Source organism: Embiotoca jacksoni, unplaced genomic scaffold (genome assembly GCF_022577435.1).
Source record: "Embiotoca jacksoni isolate LCO1_2020_lvr unplaced genomic scaffold, fEmbJac1.0.p SCAF_27, whole genome shotgun sequence".
Taxonomy (NCBI): Eukaryota; Metazoa; Chordata; class Actinopteri; family Embiotocidae; genus Embiotoca; species Embiotoca jacksoni.
This window is the reverse complement of record NW_027185378.1, coordinates 3,208,141-3,221,333: the sequence shown is the minus strand read 5'-3', so window position 1 is coordinate 3,221,333 and position 13,193 is coordinate 3,208,141. Positions and strand designations below refer to the sequence as shown.

Here is a 13,193-nt window from a genome sequence, read left to right as displayed (position 1 = left end):
TAAATAAAAGTAAAACTTGCTGTGTGAGTACGGCGCTGGGCTGCGCGGGGAGGGCGTGTGTGTGTGTGTGTGTGTGTGTGTGTTATCTCGGCCTATCACGGACACATTTAAAAGACCCGTTTGAAGCCAGCAGGAGAGGGAGATGAAAGTCCCGGCACAGCACACTTTGACATCATCAAAATGCAACTCCCTCACAGCACTCAGTGGTTCCAATGGCTGTGTTAAAAGGTATTTTTAAATACACAGATTTACAAGTGGCCGCTGGCATGGGCTGTGTGCTCTTTGTACTGAATTGAACATGAATGAATTCTACATGATGAAACAGGAGAGCAGCCAGAGGAGACGGAGCAGAGCATTACGGGTTATTTACTGTGATTGAGTTATTGTCCAGGCAAAATACTGAATGTGTTTTAAGTAAAAGTACAAATTCAGAAGGAGAGATAACATTCACCAACTTTTGGGTTTCCCCCACTCGCAGATATAAAGGAAGGAAGCAAAGAAGGACAGCAAAGATATTGTGAAAGGAAAATTAGGAGGAAGGAACAACAGAAAAAAAAGACGTAATCCATGAGAAAGGAGGAAAAATAAGGACACAAAACGAAAGGTTGGAAATAAAATGAATAGAAGTAGAAGAAAAATTGGTCAGAAAGAAGAAACAAACAATGAGAGGAAAAGGAAAGGAAGGAATAATCATTTGTTCCGACCCTCAAACGCAACCCCCTGATTAGCTTCAGGTACAACAACCACTTTGTTGGGTTTAGAAAAAGATAATGGTTTGAGTGGTTTGACTTGAACCATATTGTGCATTTAAGTTACTCAAAGTTATGCAATCTTTGTTGTCATGGCAACAAGAGATGCGTTTTTTGTTTTTTTTAAATAAGTGTCCCGACTCCTGGTTGGAAACAACAGTCTTCTGGTCTCAAGCCCTCTGTTGAATCGAAACATCCTCCCAATCTGCTTCTTCATCTGAACTGCATGTGTCCACCTAGACTGTTGTTGTTTACAACTGCTGCGGGTTGCTTAACTCAAAAACATAACTTTGGGTCTTCACAAGCTCCTCCTTAGGAAAAAAGAAGGAAAAAGGATACAAAAATAAAAATAAAATGCATGTACCACTACCTCAAATTTTGAATAAAAATAAGTGTACTCAGCAGATGTGAGAGGCATCAATGAACGTGTCAAATTTTCACAGCAATCCATCAAATACTTGTTGACATCTTTCAGTCTCAACTAAAGTAGTGGATCATCTGACCAACGTTTCTACTTCTAGATCCATGCTGTTTCAAAGTAAAAGTAAATTGTCCCCAAAATGGAAATAGTGTGAAGGTATCTCAATATTTATGCATTAGTAAATATACCATGCTGTGAAAGAGTTTCAGGCAATTCAGACTTTTAGATTCTCATCCATCACAGTATCATCAGATTCCTTCTGCAGCAGGACAACAAGCCCAAACATCCAGCCAGACTACTAAAAAACCTCTTCAGCTACAAAAGGAACAAGGAGTCCTGCAACATATGGTCTGACCCTGACAGCTCTGATCTCGTCAGTCTGGGATGACAAGAAGACAATTGGACAGCCTGAATCCACAGCAGATTGAAGATGGCTCTCCAAGATGCTCAACAACCTACCTGCGGAGTGGAGTCCCTTGGAAAAACTATGTGCAAGTCCATTGAGGAGAACTGTAGCTATTTTAAATGCAAACCTAATCTAAAGTATTGTACCTCAACGTAACATTTATACCAAAGTCAGAAACATTAGGACCGCTTGGTGTGTTAAAGCCGCACCAGTAAATCTTGTTTGTACAAATCTGTCACCGTGTTTTATTGACGGCAGCGCTGCAGCAGCAAATGTTAAAAGCTTCCACCTTTGAGCGAGACACAATCTTCAAGCCATCCCCAAGAGGAGAGCCAAGTGCAAGTTTTTCCTTCCTCTGAAAAGCAGCTCCTGACATTTGAGAGATAATTGACGCTGCAATCCCCCCCATCCCCCTTCCCCTCCCTCTCTTGGCCTATCTCCCCCTAGCCGTTCATTTTCCCAGGAGTGACCCAGGCTGCGCCGACGAAGTGCTCTTCACAAGGTTGTCGCCAGAAAGGTCAGATTCAGAGAGCGAACGGGGCGTGAAAGAAATAAGATGGAGATACCGCCATCCATCTCGCTGTCTGGATCAAGACACCGGTCTGACCTTTAACAGTGTATCAGCTTCAACAAGCTATCAAAGTGGACGTGGGAGTGCCACTCGAGTTGCCTGTTCATCACGAGTGTGTATACAAGACAGAAAAGAAGAGACAGAGAGCCTTTAAACTATAATACTTCAAATATTTCCCCACAAATACACAAGTTTTAGTCCAGCAACCCTCTTTTTATGTGCGCTGTGTGGTCAAAAATATTTAAATTATCTCACTGGATTTTCAAAAAAGGCAAACAGTTAAATGTCATCAACTCATGGGTTAACTGAAGAGTTTTTAGACAGTCCATCCTTTAAAATACATCTCAAGCTAACAAAACTAAAAAGGGTTTTCAACTTGGATGAATCTGATTGTTTTTGTTTTTTTAGATTAGCAAACTATTCTACAATCATAATGTATTTAATCCATGTTTCATAATTTTAAAAAATTGTAAAACCAAGGCAGGATTTATTTCCCAACTTGAGCCTCATCGCCTCCCATACATACTCCATCTATTTAGAGCAGCTTTTTAAATCATGTCACTGTAAACTTTACATATATTTGCAAAATAAGTAGCTTTAAGACTTTGTGATCTAATCATTTTGACATCAAATAAATATTTTACTGCTTTATTTTAAAAAAAAACTGTTTGAGACAATATATTGTCGCTAATATTTAATGATCTTCTGATCCCACTGTGATTTAGAGATGGTAGTTTGCACCTGCGTTTAGGTAGTCAGAATAAACTCCTGATTGGTTAGATTTTCAATTTTACTGTAAAATAAATAAAAACTTCACATCAGCCTCTAAGTGCGGAGAGCATTTGGGATTTTATTCTAATCTTGGGAAATAAAATGAAATGATTTAATGTCAAGAGGTGATGAACATCAGTCACTCTTTGTCAATGGAGGATTTGTAACGAAAAGGATTTCGACTGAGGGGACTTAAAAAAATAAGTAGAACATGAAAAGACTCCCGATTATTCCGCAATGACTTGAAATGCAGAAGTGGGTACTGCAGCTGTTGGGTTTGCTTTTCTTGAATAACTATGAGGCGAGAAACATAAATCAGACCAAAATGAGAGCAGAGTTTAGATTCATGGCGCAGCCTCCAGCTCAGAGGAAGAAACACACCTGAGCTTCTTTCACTGGAAAGGTACGGGAGGAAAAATACTGCAGGACTGTACTGTGTCTTAAATATTTTCCATGAAACTGTGATTATTATGCTTTTTTTTGTGGTTGCAGTTACTTTATCAAGTAAGTCTTTAGGAAATAATTTTACATACTGATGCAACATATTTTAAGTAGGGCTCCAACCAAATTGGTTGAATTAATGTATTTGCTCATGAAAATGCTCATCAGTTTTCAGAGCCCAAAGTGTCATCTTAAAATGTCCTTTTCTGTCTGTCTATTAGGTCCTAACCCCAACAATATTTGGTTTAAAATCATGGGAAATCAAGAAAAAACGAAAATATTTACGTTAAAAGCTGGAAGCAAGTAATTTTGGACTTTTGGATTTTTTTTTGTATTTTTTTTTTGCATAAAAGGTAAAGATTCGGTTGATCAGTTTTGTGGTTAATCAATTTCAGCTCTAATTTAATCAATGCTTTTACCTTTACAGTACCTTAAAATAGTTGTACCCAATGGACATAGATTCCACTGCCGCTCTAATTAGATTCTTCTCCATGACAACATCAACTAAGCCTCATGGGTATTGTAGTCTGCATAAAAAGGTGCTGGCTTGCACTTTTCACCAAAAAAGTCATTAGATTTCTGACTTGTTAAAAGCTTTTTTTACTGCAGTATTTAGACACATCCGCCATGCCAAAAATAATTTGGTAAAGGTCAATAAATAAAGAACATTTTAAGAATTTTCAAAAGTTTTATTACTTGTGCAATAATTTAGGCTTCCAGTATTTTAAAAAATATGTCTGTGACAAGTGACACACATCTAAAATATACTGGTTCTTTTTTACTTCTGTAGTCTGTAACAAAATGGACTGCCTTTAAATCCATGTGATCATATTGCTCCAATATCTTAAGTAAAACAAAACACAGTTACATTCCCTTTAAACACCTACTGTATGAAGACGATGCTTACATGTTATAATATATTAAAGAATGTCATAACATCGAATAGAGTGATGGATTTCTTCTTAATCAAACACTCATAGCTATCATTACGAAGTGAGACCAAGATCACCAAACTACAGCAGTCAGCACTTAACAAACGGTGATGTAATTTAAATCTAAAGTTAATGTAAAAACTGTGCACAAAATACAGTAGCTACCATTCGTAGTAGTAGTATGGCACACGAGCTAAACACTTAATACAGCATTTAGAAACATCTGTCCAGATCAGATGTGCAGATGATGTTGCAGGCATCTGGATGGTGAAGGGGACTTGGAGCCAGAGGGAGAGAGATAAGTAGGTCATTAAAAATCTGTATTTACAAAGGTGGAAATGTCACAACAGTCGTATTAAAAGGGGAACTCTGACATTCAAAACATGTCTCCTGCCGAAAGTTATTCTATCTTTTGTTCGTTTCCAAGTAAACTTTTCACAAAAAAAGACATTTTAGTCAAAAGTATAAAGTGGGGGAAAAAAGTTTAGGATGGCGTCTTGGTCTCCTTCAATCATCTTTTATTAGCTTTCATGTGTCAGAAGAAGCTCCATCGTCAGATGTGTACATGAAAGAAAAACACCTGTGAATTTATTCTGAAGGTGCCGACACGTATCTGGCTCCGAGCCCGCGAGCTGGGGTTTGGGAATCTTTTTTTTTTTTTTTTTCTTCTACCCTTTCCTCCTTTTGTGTCTACCTGATCTCTCTATCCACGCAATGTGCTCTTCTATTCGACTCGTTTTTCATTCATCCAAGTCTGGACACACTCACAGTAACAGTGCATTTCACACAGGAGGGGGGGGGGGCGCTTGTTCAGTTGGAGTCCTGCATTTCCACCCCAGAAGCCTCTTTATCCACATCGACGCTCGGCTGCTCCTCATCTGGAGAAACATACAGATGCTGCATTATGTTTCTGGAAAGCCAAGTTTGAACCACATATTTTGTTCTTGCTTTGAGATAGATGAGATGACTGATACTCCTGCTACTTTAAATATGATGCTAATGCTTGTAGCACATAGGCTAGACGTCTTATCAGCACATATTCCCCCAAAAAAACATTCATTGTTGTTTGTACACTTTGATTTATGTACAAATGAAAACTAGAATTGTGAAGTTGCTGTTTACATCCATATTTTTTAGGGCATTCCTGAGATCGTTTTCACGAAACCAGGATAAACGTGAGGTCGCAGTGACCTTTGACCCCCGAAATCAAATCTGTTCATCTGAGATTGCACATGAACTGTTTTGCCTAATTTGAATAACTTCGTCTCGTCCTTTTCGCCGGTGTGAATCTAATGAACCCAAACACAGCTCGTGTTTCCTCGTCACCTGCAATTGGTTCGTCTGCGCGCTTTCTCTCGGTTTGACCGTCCGGAGAGCTCGCCTCGTCCGGCGGCCAGCGGAGCTCGCCGCTCTCCACCTCACTGCTGTCCGTTGGCTCCACCACGATGGAGGGAAGCCTCTTGGACAACTTCGGATACCTTTCATGGGTCTCTGGGAAGATCTGTTTAAAAGCTTATGTAAGGTCAACCGGAGGGTTATCACATCTGGGAGAAGGGAAGATGTCATTAAACATAACCCACGTGAGAGAATAGCAATGCGGTACAAATAGGATTAAGATGACTGTGTGCACATGGACTTTGTTACTTTGATCTTAAACTGAAATTGTGCATTTGTGTCATGCACCGTAGCACAATAAATCATGCTAAGATGTAACTGAACACAAACTAGAAAAAAAAAACTTGGTCAAAAAGAAGATTTTCTTTTTTAGACAATTGCGTTTCATCTAACCACGGCCTCAACACCATTGTAAGTGACTGTAAACTGTATTGAAACCTTTTTTCCTCAACAAGCCCAGCTGCTGCATAAATCAGAAGCTTGGACACCAACTTTATCTTACATTTCTAGAGGAAGGTTAAAGAGTCTAAAAGCACCCAAGTGGTTCTGAAAGGTTGAGCTAAATACCCACATGAAGATGATCACAAAGATAATGCCAGCTCGCTGATGTAAACACTGAGTAACTCAGGCTGACAGGAATGCTATTATTTTTGTAGGAAATTTGGTCATCAACATAATTAACGTACGTAGATTAAATTTAATGTTAAATGTTGTTTACTATAATTGGAAGCAGGCCTGACAATTGGTTTTAAGTAACCTAAACATCTTAAAAACTTAAATGTCTCAACCAATTTTAGCCCAGCTGTAGCCCAAAGTTTCATCTCGAGATTGAGATATCGAGATCTGCAAATCACCAAATTAGTTCTTATGTCAGGAAAATAACCAGAAAAGGTCTGAACAGTCTGTGAACTTACTGATTGCCCCTTGTGTAATAATAATGTGAGCATTCTGGTGTTTAGCAAGTATAATGTTTTAGTTTAGCATAATAGTGTGCTAACATTTGCTAATTCAAATGAAACACTAAGTGCAACTGAGGCTGCATACCATTAGTTATGCAGGAATTTTGGTCATAAGCCAAATTAAAATGATGAAGATGGTGCCAGGAGTGAAGTCACACCCAGTGGGACTCATCACCCGGGGACTAAAGATGTCTCTTTAAAATTGAATAGCAATTCCTCCAACAATTATTCACATATCTGAGTCTGAATTAAGGCGGTCGACTCACCAACACAATCACAACACACTAACGGCACAGAGCGGAAACGAGATCACGTATCAAACAGCTCACTGCTGCCATAAAGAATAAGTGATCACTCTTTACAGCTCACTTAATGATGATACATTGTGTTGAGAAGACAAATTGTGTGGTTGTAGACAATAACTCGCTTGTCCTTTTGGCTCGGCTGGATAAGACAGACTACCATCTACTCACAGCAGGCTCAGTCCAACTAATGGCCTCAGTCTCGTCAACCCACATTTTACTCTTGCTCATCAGCCCCGTGACTCACCATTGTGTGCTTTCTGCTCGAATAAAAAGAAGACCGGTTTGAAATAAGCTTAACACGCACTTTCTCACACGCACACACACGCAGCAGGAAGGATACGGCACCCTGATCTCCTCCTTCTCCTGCTCCTCCTCCTCCCCCGGAGAAGTCCTCCGTCCCCGGCTCCAGAGAGTTCATCACCTCAGTCATCCTGGAGGAAAAAACACACACACGCTGTTGATCACCAATCAATTAACTGTCTGCACTTTTGTTTCCTTTGGCTTTTTTTTTTTTTTTCTATCTTGAGCCGGCTGTTGTGAAACTCTGGATGTTCCAGAGTCTCTTATATAAACTAATTGCACTTACAGTCCTATGGATTAGTGCAGCCCAATGTACATTACCCAGGTATCGTTTTGGCATCATTATTTACGGGAACAGTTGTCCAACAGTAATGGCCAATTAATTCCCATGATCCCAAACACACCACAAAAATTGTAGGTGGATGTTAATCACATGCTCAACGATGGAGCAGAAATATTTGACTGCCAGCTTGATGTGTCAGTGCTTTAACATGTATTCAACCAACCACGACTGTCAAATATACTTTCCAGACTTCAGCTGTTTTATTACCAAAACTACAGCTGCTCTTGTTTCAGCGCTTTGATTTGAAGAAGGAAACACTTTACTGGAATTGTGAACTAAAAACTTTGGAGGAAATCTGCATGATTTGTCTGACTTTGACTCACTTTCCAAGGGAGAATACTGCAGCAGTATTTTAAATAGCATTGGCACAAATTATACAAAAGCAAATAGTGTTATGAGTCAAATGGTGTTAACAATTTTAAGGTACCAATACAACAGCAAACAAACAGGAACATTTTATTTTCTTCCCTTATCTGCTCTCTAAAGGGCTTAATGCTGACAGGGTTTCCAGACTATAATCGCAGTGAAAACTTGAAGTGTGCAACAGGTGGTCAGAGCCAAGCGAGTTAATATTAGCTTGCATTTGACAAAGATTCAGGATTTTGGACTTTGTCCTGGTGCTATACTAAAGGTATGGACAAAAGGAATAAATACAGCTTGCTCAGCTTTCAGTATAGATATAGGTGCCTTCCACTGTTAAAACAGACTTTAAAAAAAACCCATCAAAATCAATGAGAAGATTTTTTTTTTTCTGGTTCAGGTGAAGATCTGATCAAAAAATAAGCAAAGAGTTTTCAATACTACAAACACATTTTGTTTGACGCAAAAAATGTATTCAGGTACGATGTCCACCCTTAACTACATGAACATTGCCATTACTACAGTGTGCATTTGAAGTTAAGCAAACCAAGAAACCTGCAATAACAGATTTTTTTTTAGTTGAAGTTGAAGCTGCAGATTCAAGACTTTTTAAGTGGAAATGGTGATGCTGTTAACAAACTGTTGGTTATTTACACACCAGGGCAACAATATCCTTTGTTTGGAGTCCCATTAGATGCCACTTGATGAATTCTTTGGGCTTTGTGTTTTTGCTTTCGACCAACTTATGAGGGAAATATCTGCCTCTTTAGCTGCTAATTGCTCCATTGTTTTCGCAGCTAGTCTCTCGCTGCCTGCTGCAGCCAAAATCCTCGCTTTGACAGCAGTGAGAGGGAACCAAAATAGACAAGTTGTATACAGACAGCTGAACAATGAGCTTAAAGCTCTGTAAAGACCAAATTAGCTGCAGATTCAAGTGACGATTTATCAATATCAGAGCAACTGTTAACATTATTGTCACATTAACTTTGAAGCTTGACAAGAAATATTGATTATAGCTGCTTTAACTGCTGTCAGAGACACCGTGTGGCATCTTTCATCTCTTCCTCAACCATTATTGTCTTATAGTGAAACACCTTGTTAGACTGGCATCACTTATCATCCATTTAATAACCAGTCGACAGTACCGGTCCTCTGCTCTGTGGTGAAAGGCAGACTTCACATGTGGCAAGTTATCAGGAACACCACTTTCCATACAATCAGACTGGCAGTTGCTGTTGCCATGGGGACGAGCGATTGCGATTTTATGCCTCTGATTGTCTGAATAGTGCACTTTGCCTGAGCGCACGAGGCCGAAGGCTTATTTGGGGGGTTATGCATGTGTGCCGTTACGCAGCAATTACGGCCGTCAGGACGGGGGCAGTGTTGTTGTGAGACTTCTCTGTGAAACCTGGAATTGCTTCTGCCCTTCATCATCGTCATCTCGGCGAAGAGACAATACAGCCTTTTATTGCTCATCAGAGGCTCGCATTGTTTGTCTGGAGGGAATCTGTGCGGTCACTCCGGTCGGTCGCATGTCAAAAAAACAAAAAAAAACCAGGCTGTGCTGCTCTGTAGGTAGCGACTGGAGAGGCCTGTGGAGCTCTGCACATGATTTCAGTCTGGTCCTGAGAAGTGCATTAACTCTGCAGTGATGCGAAGCGTAACAGACACAAGAATTTAAATGTTGATGCCAGGCGTGACGCTCCAGTCATACGTTCTTTTTTTTTCTTTCTCGTAGCTGAATAATAATTTCGTACTCAAGCCATTAAGTCTGAACGGAGTTATCCATGTGTTAATGTCTCTGTTTACAGGAAGCCGCTTCACTTCTGCTCCAGCAGACACATGAAATTACACTTCTCCTTTTACATTTTTAGCGATGTCAAGACAAAGCAGCGAGAGTTTCAAGTGGCGATGGAATTTAAAGTTAGTGCAATAAAATCCTAGGCCACACAAGGATGAGAGTCTTTGGCTGGAGTTTTATTTTGGGTTGTCCAATGTTATTAAAAAGTTAGAATTTCATGTTCCTTCAATAAGACAACAGTATACTCAGTATTCAAGTATCAAACATTCATAAGGGCTTAAACTAAGAGCTGTCTCTAATATTGAATGTATTTATGCACAGAAAATGTCAGAAAACAATTGTCTTATGAAGACTAAGCAGCAGGTGTTTCAACAGGTGACTCGTATTTTGACATCTTACAATATGTAATGTGGCCTCTAATAGAGGCAGAGCTGCAGCGATTTGTTTCCTAATTCATCAACCAGCCCGTATCAAAGTGTGTAGGACAGCCTTCAGTCCACAAGAGGATACCGTGTCAGTGTTACGTTTTGCTTTGCATTGGCATGAAAAGTACACACGTGTATGAGCAGGCTGTTAAGAGAAGGGAAGATGTCAGGGATGATTGGATGGGACAAACACAGGACCTTTGAATCTGTGAATACGCAAAATTCTAGAGGATTTCTTTAAAGTAGCTTAAGTGCGTTACAAATTAGGTCGCATATTCAACTAGCGTAATGTACGTTATGTAACGTTACTGATCTTTTCCAAACCTTAACCATGTGGATTTTGGTGCATAAACCTAAGGCAGCTTACTTTTTTACGACTAGGCGAAGCAAAACGTGACACTGACACGCTACCCTCTAGTGGACTGATGGGTGTATCACAAAGACAACTATCTTAAAAATCAAATAATCTTTTTCTGAGTCTGCAAAGTTACTATAATAGGTTTTTTTAAATAAATGTATTGGAGTGAAAAGAACAACATAATCCGCTGAGATGTAGTGAGATAAAAGTAGCCCAATGCGGTCGTAGGCCTATAAATTTGTGTAAAATTATCAAAAGTAAAAAAGACAAATAAATTTACTTCAGTCAATCAAAGATTGAGTGAGTGACCTATCAAAAATTTGTTTCAGCACTAATAATTGTATTTATTACGATCAGATCTCCACTACTGAAGCACTTTAATAATTAGGCGTAAATCCAAGTAATAGATTCATGAAAATTTAGTGAAAATTAGTACAACTACTTAAATAATTGATTAATTCTTTGTCTTCTGTCATTTTAAACTGAGTATTTGTTTTGTTTTGGACTGTTTTTTTCCCAGTTTTCTCATGTTACAGTAATAAATAACTGGCAGATTAATTAATATGTAAATCATTATTAGTTGCAGCCTCAAAATCACTTGTGCGAGCCAAACCCACAGGAGCAGCAACACAATGCAGCTTCACTCTGCTGATCTTGTCGATTCCAGACTTTAGTTTGGAGCCAGATGTTTGCGCCCACGAAAAAAACCTGATCTCCTCATGGAGCACGCCCAAATCTCCGGAAAATGATTCAGCTGGCAGCCGCCGTCTCCTTTTTTCCTCCTTACTGTTTGCTTTTCGGATGAAAGATGTACATCCTGTGTGACCTCACGGATTAAAATTCCTCCTCTCCCTTTCTGTCCATCAGGAGATTCATCACAGTGGAGACTGTCCAAACTGGCCTCCTCACCAGTCACTTCAATTACACTCTTTCATTTTGTTTCAGATAGAGACTATTGAAAGGATGTTACTGGAGTGACAGCTACGCTCGCTCCTCTCTTATCGCCCCAGTTTCACTTCATACACTTTTTTTTTTTTTTTTTACATTTCTGCTACTAAATAAGAGCCAGAAGCAGAACCTCCTCCTCAAATGCAGGTTCCTTGGATAAATCCAGTAAGTTTTTACAGCCCAAGGACATGAAGAAAAATCCAATCCCTGGCCAAAAATAGTGATGCTCTTCTTTTTTTTTTTTTTGCTTCCCATACAGCCTTGTAAAACAGCTCCTCTCTGTTTCTGCTGAAGTTGAATTTGATTTCTCCTGTGTTTGTTGCCCCAATTTACATTTCCTGTTCTATTTTTTGACTCAGATAGCTGAAACTTGTCTTTTAATAAAATGCAAATATATGTAAAACTAACATAGGTCTACACTGTGCAGGTTCGGTGCTCAGGGGGCATGGCACACAACAGGTAGGTTGCATATACTATTAATAGATTTAACTACACTTAGACACACTATATGCAGACTAATTTGCGCTTTTCTGCCCACAATTCAACACTCTGAGAAGATTCAGTGCAGAAAAACTCAGTGTAAAGCAGGTTTTGCTGAGATTCTCCTAAATCTAAGTACAGTTTAAATTTTCAACATGATCAGTCACTTAGTTCTTTCATGAAAAAAAATTATAAAAGCAGCTTCCTCTGGTAGTGTTGAAAAAGAAATGAAGAATGAAGGTGGTTAAAAATGATTTGGGCTTAAAGCTCCGTACCTGTCTGCGGGCTGATCCAATGTCTCAGAGCAGGAAAGTCGCCGTCCTCGGCTTCCTCATCACACTGATGCTGTTGCTGCTGATGCTGCTGCTGCTGCTGGTGATGATGATGCTGATGGTGATGGTGATGATGATGATGATGATGAAGATGCGGGCTGTTGTGGGCGACAGGCGGAGGGGCGCTCAAGGCTCTCCGGTGAACTTACTGCTTGCGTTTAAGTGTTCGGAGCCTGCGCAGTGGAGCAGGACTTGTGCTGCGTTCAAAGACTATCGTAGTGTTGTAGTTTAGTGGATATTTTGTCATTTTTGTGGATTGGGCCAGGGTCGCTCTCTGTTGTGGAGTATTTTAAGACCCCAGCAGTTCATACAAGTGAAGGAAGACCAGGAAGCTCCTACAGCAGGACATTAATGCTCCTGGTTTAAGACAGAATTTCAGCAAACACATATGAGTGCAACTGTTTATCCAGGGATCCACATACTTTTGGCTCATCCTTTATCTTACAATTTGCCAAATTTTTGTTTTTACTGTCAAGTAAAATAGTTTTATATATTAACAACTTAAAACACAAATTAAAACATTTTGAACTTCACAAACATTGTCCTATTTGATGCCTCAGGAGTGCCACCAGGTTATATAATTTGTTTTGAATTATGGTTTAACAACTCTTAGTTTACCTTTGGATCACAAATCGTGACTTTGCTGGAGAAGAAAATCTCTGTCCAGTTCTCACAAGTGACCTTGAAAACTAAACTGTGATGTAATTTTGGTGTTGTGTGGACACATTATGCTCAGCAAATGATTAATCACTGAATTTTATACCTGGCGAGCAGTGATCATGTTCCTTTCTCTATGTCGTTCCTTGGTGAAACACAGGTCACGAGAAAACATGCACCATTATCCATTTAAATTTGATATCGCAGATAAAGTTAGAAATTACGAGGCACACATGAAG

At 39.5% G+C, this 13,193-nt stretch overlaps 1 protein-coding gene across 1 annotated transcript; it reads right to left on the bottom strand.

Moving 5' to 3' along the window:
* Nucleotides 1–4,027: 4,027 nt before the first annotated feature.
* Nucleotides 4,028–12,459, bottom strand: LOC138205114 (LBH domain-containing protein 2-like). The gene is made up of 5 exons (XM_069160803.1): nucleotides 12,241–12,459; nucleotides 7,291–7,381; nucleotides 5,618–5,792; nucleotides 5,060–5,169; nucleotides 4,028–4,568 (listed from the first exon to the last, which is right to left on the bottom strand). Exons 2-4 carry the CDS (start codon nucleotides 7,378–7,380, stop codon nucleotides 5,102–5,104), a joined length of 333 nt encoding a protein of 110 aa, XP_069016904.1. The 5' UTR covers nucleotide 7,381; nucleotides 12,241–12,459; the 3' UTR covers nucleotides 4,028–4,568; nucleotides 5,060–5,101.
* Nucleotides 12,460–13,193: the final 734 nt, after the last annotated feature.

Excerpts from the sequence above, each read along its gene's own strand:
- LOC138205114 (XM_069160803.1), bottom strand. The coding sequence starts at position 7,380 with ATGACTGAGGTGATGAACTCTCTGGAGCCGGGGACGGAGGACTTCTCC. Across the intron at positions 5,793-7,290 it reads AAGGAGGAGATCAGGGTGCC|ATCTTCCCAGAGACCCATGA; the intron begins GTATCCTTCCTG and ends GCTTTTAAACAG. Across the intron at positions 5,170-5,617 it reads CGCAGACGAACCAATTGCAG|ATGAGGAGCAGCCGAGCGTC; the intron begins GTGACGAGGAAA and ends ATGTTTCTCCAG.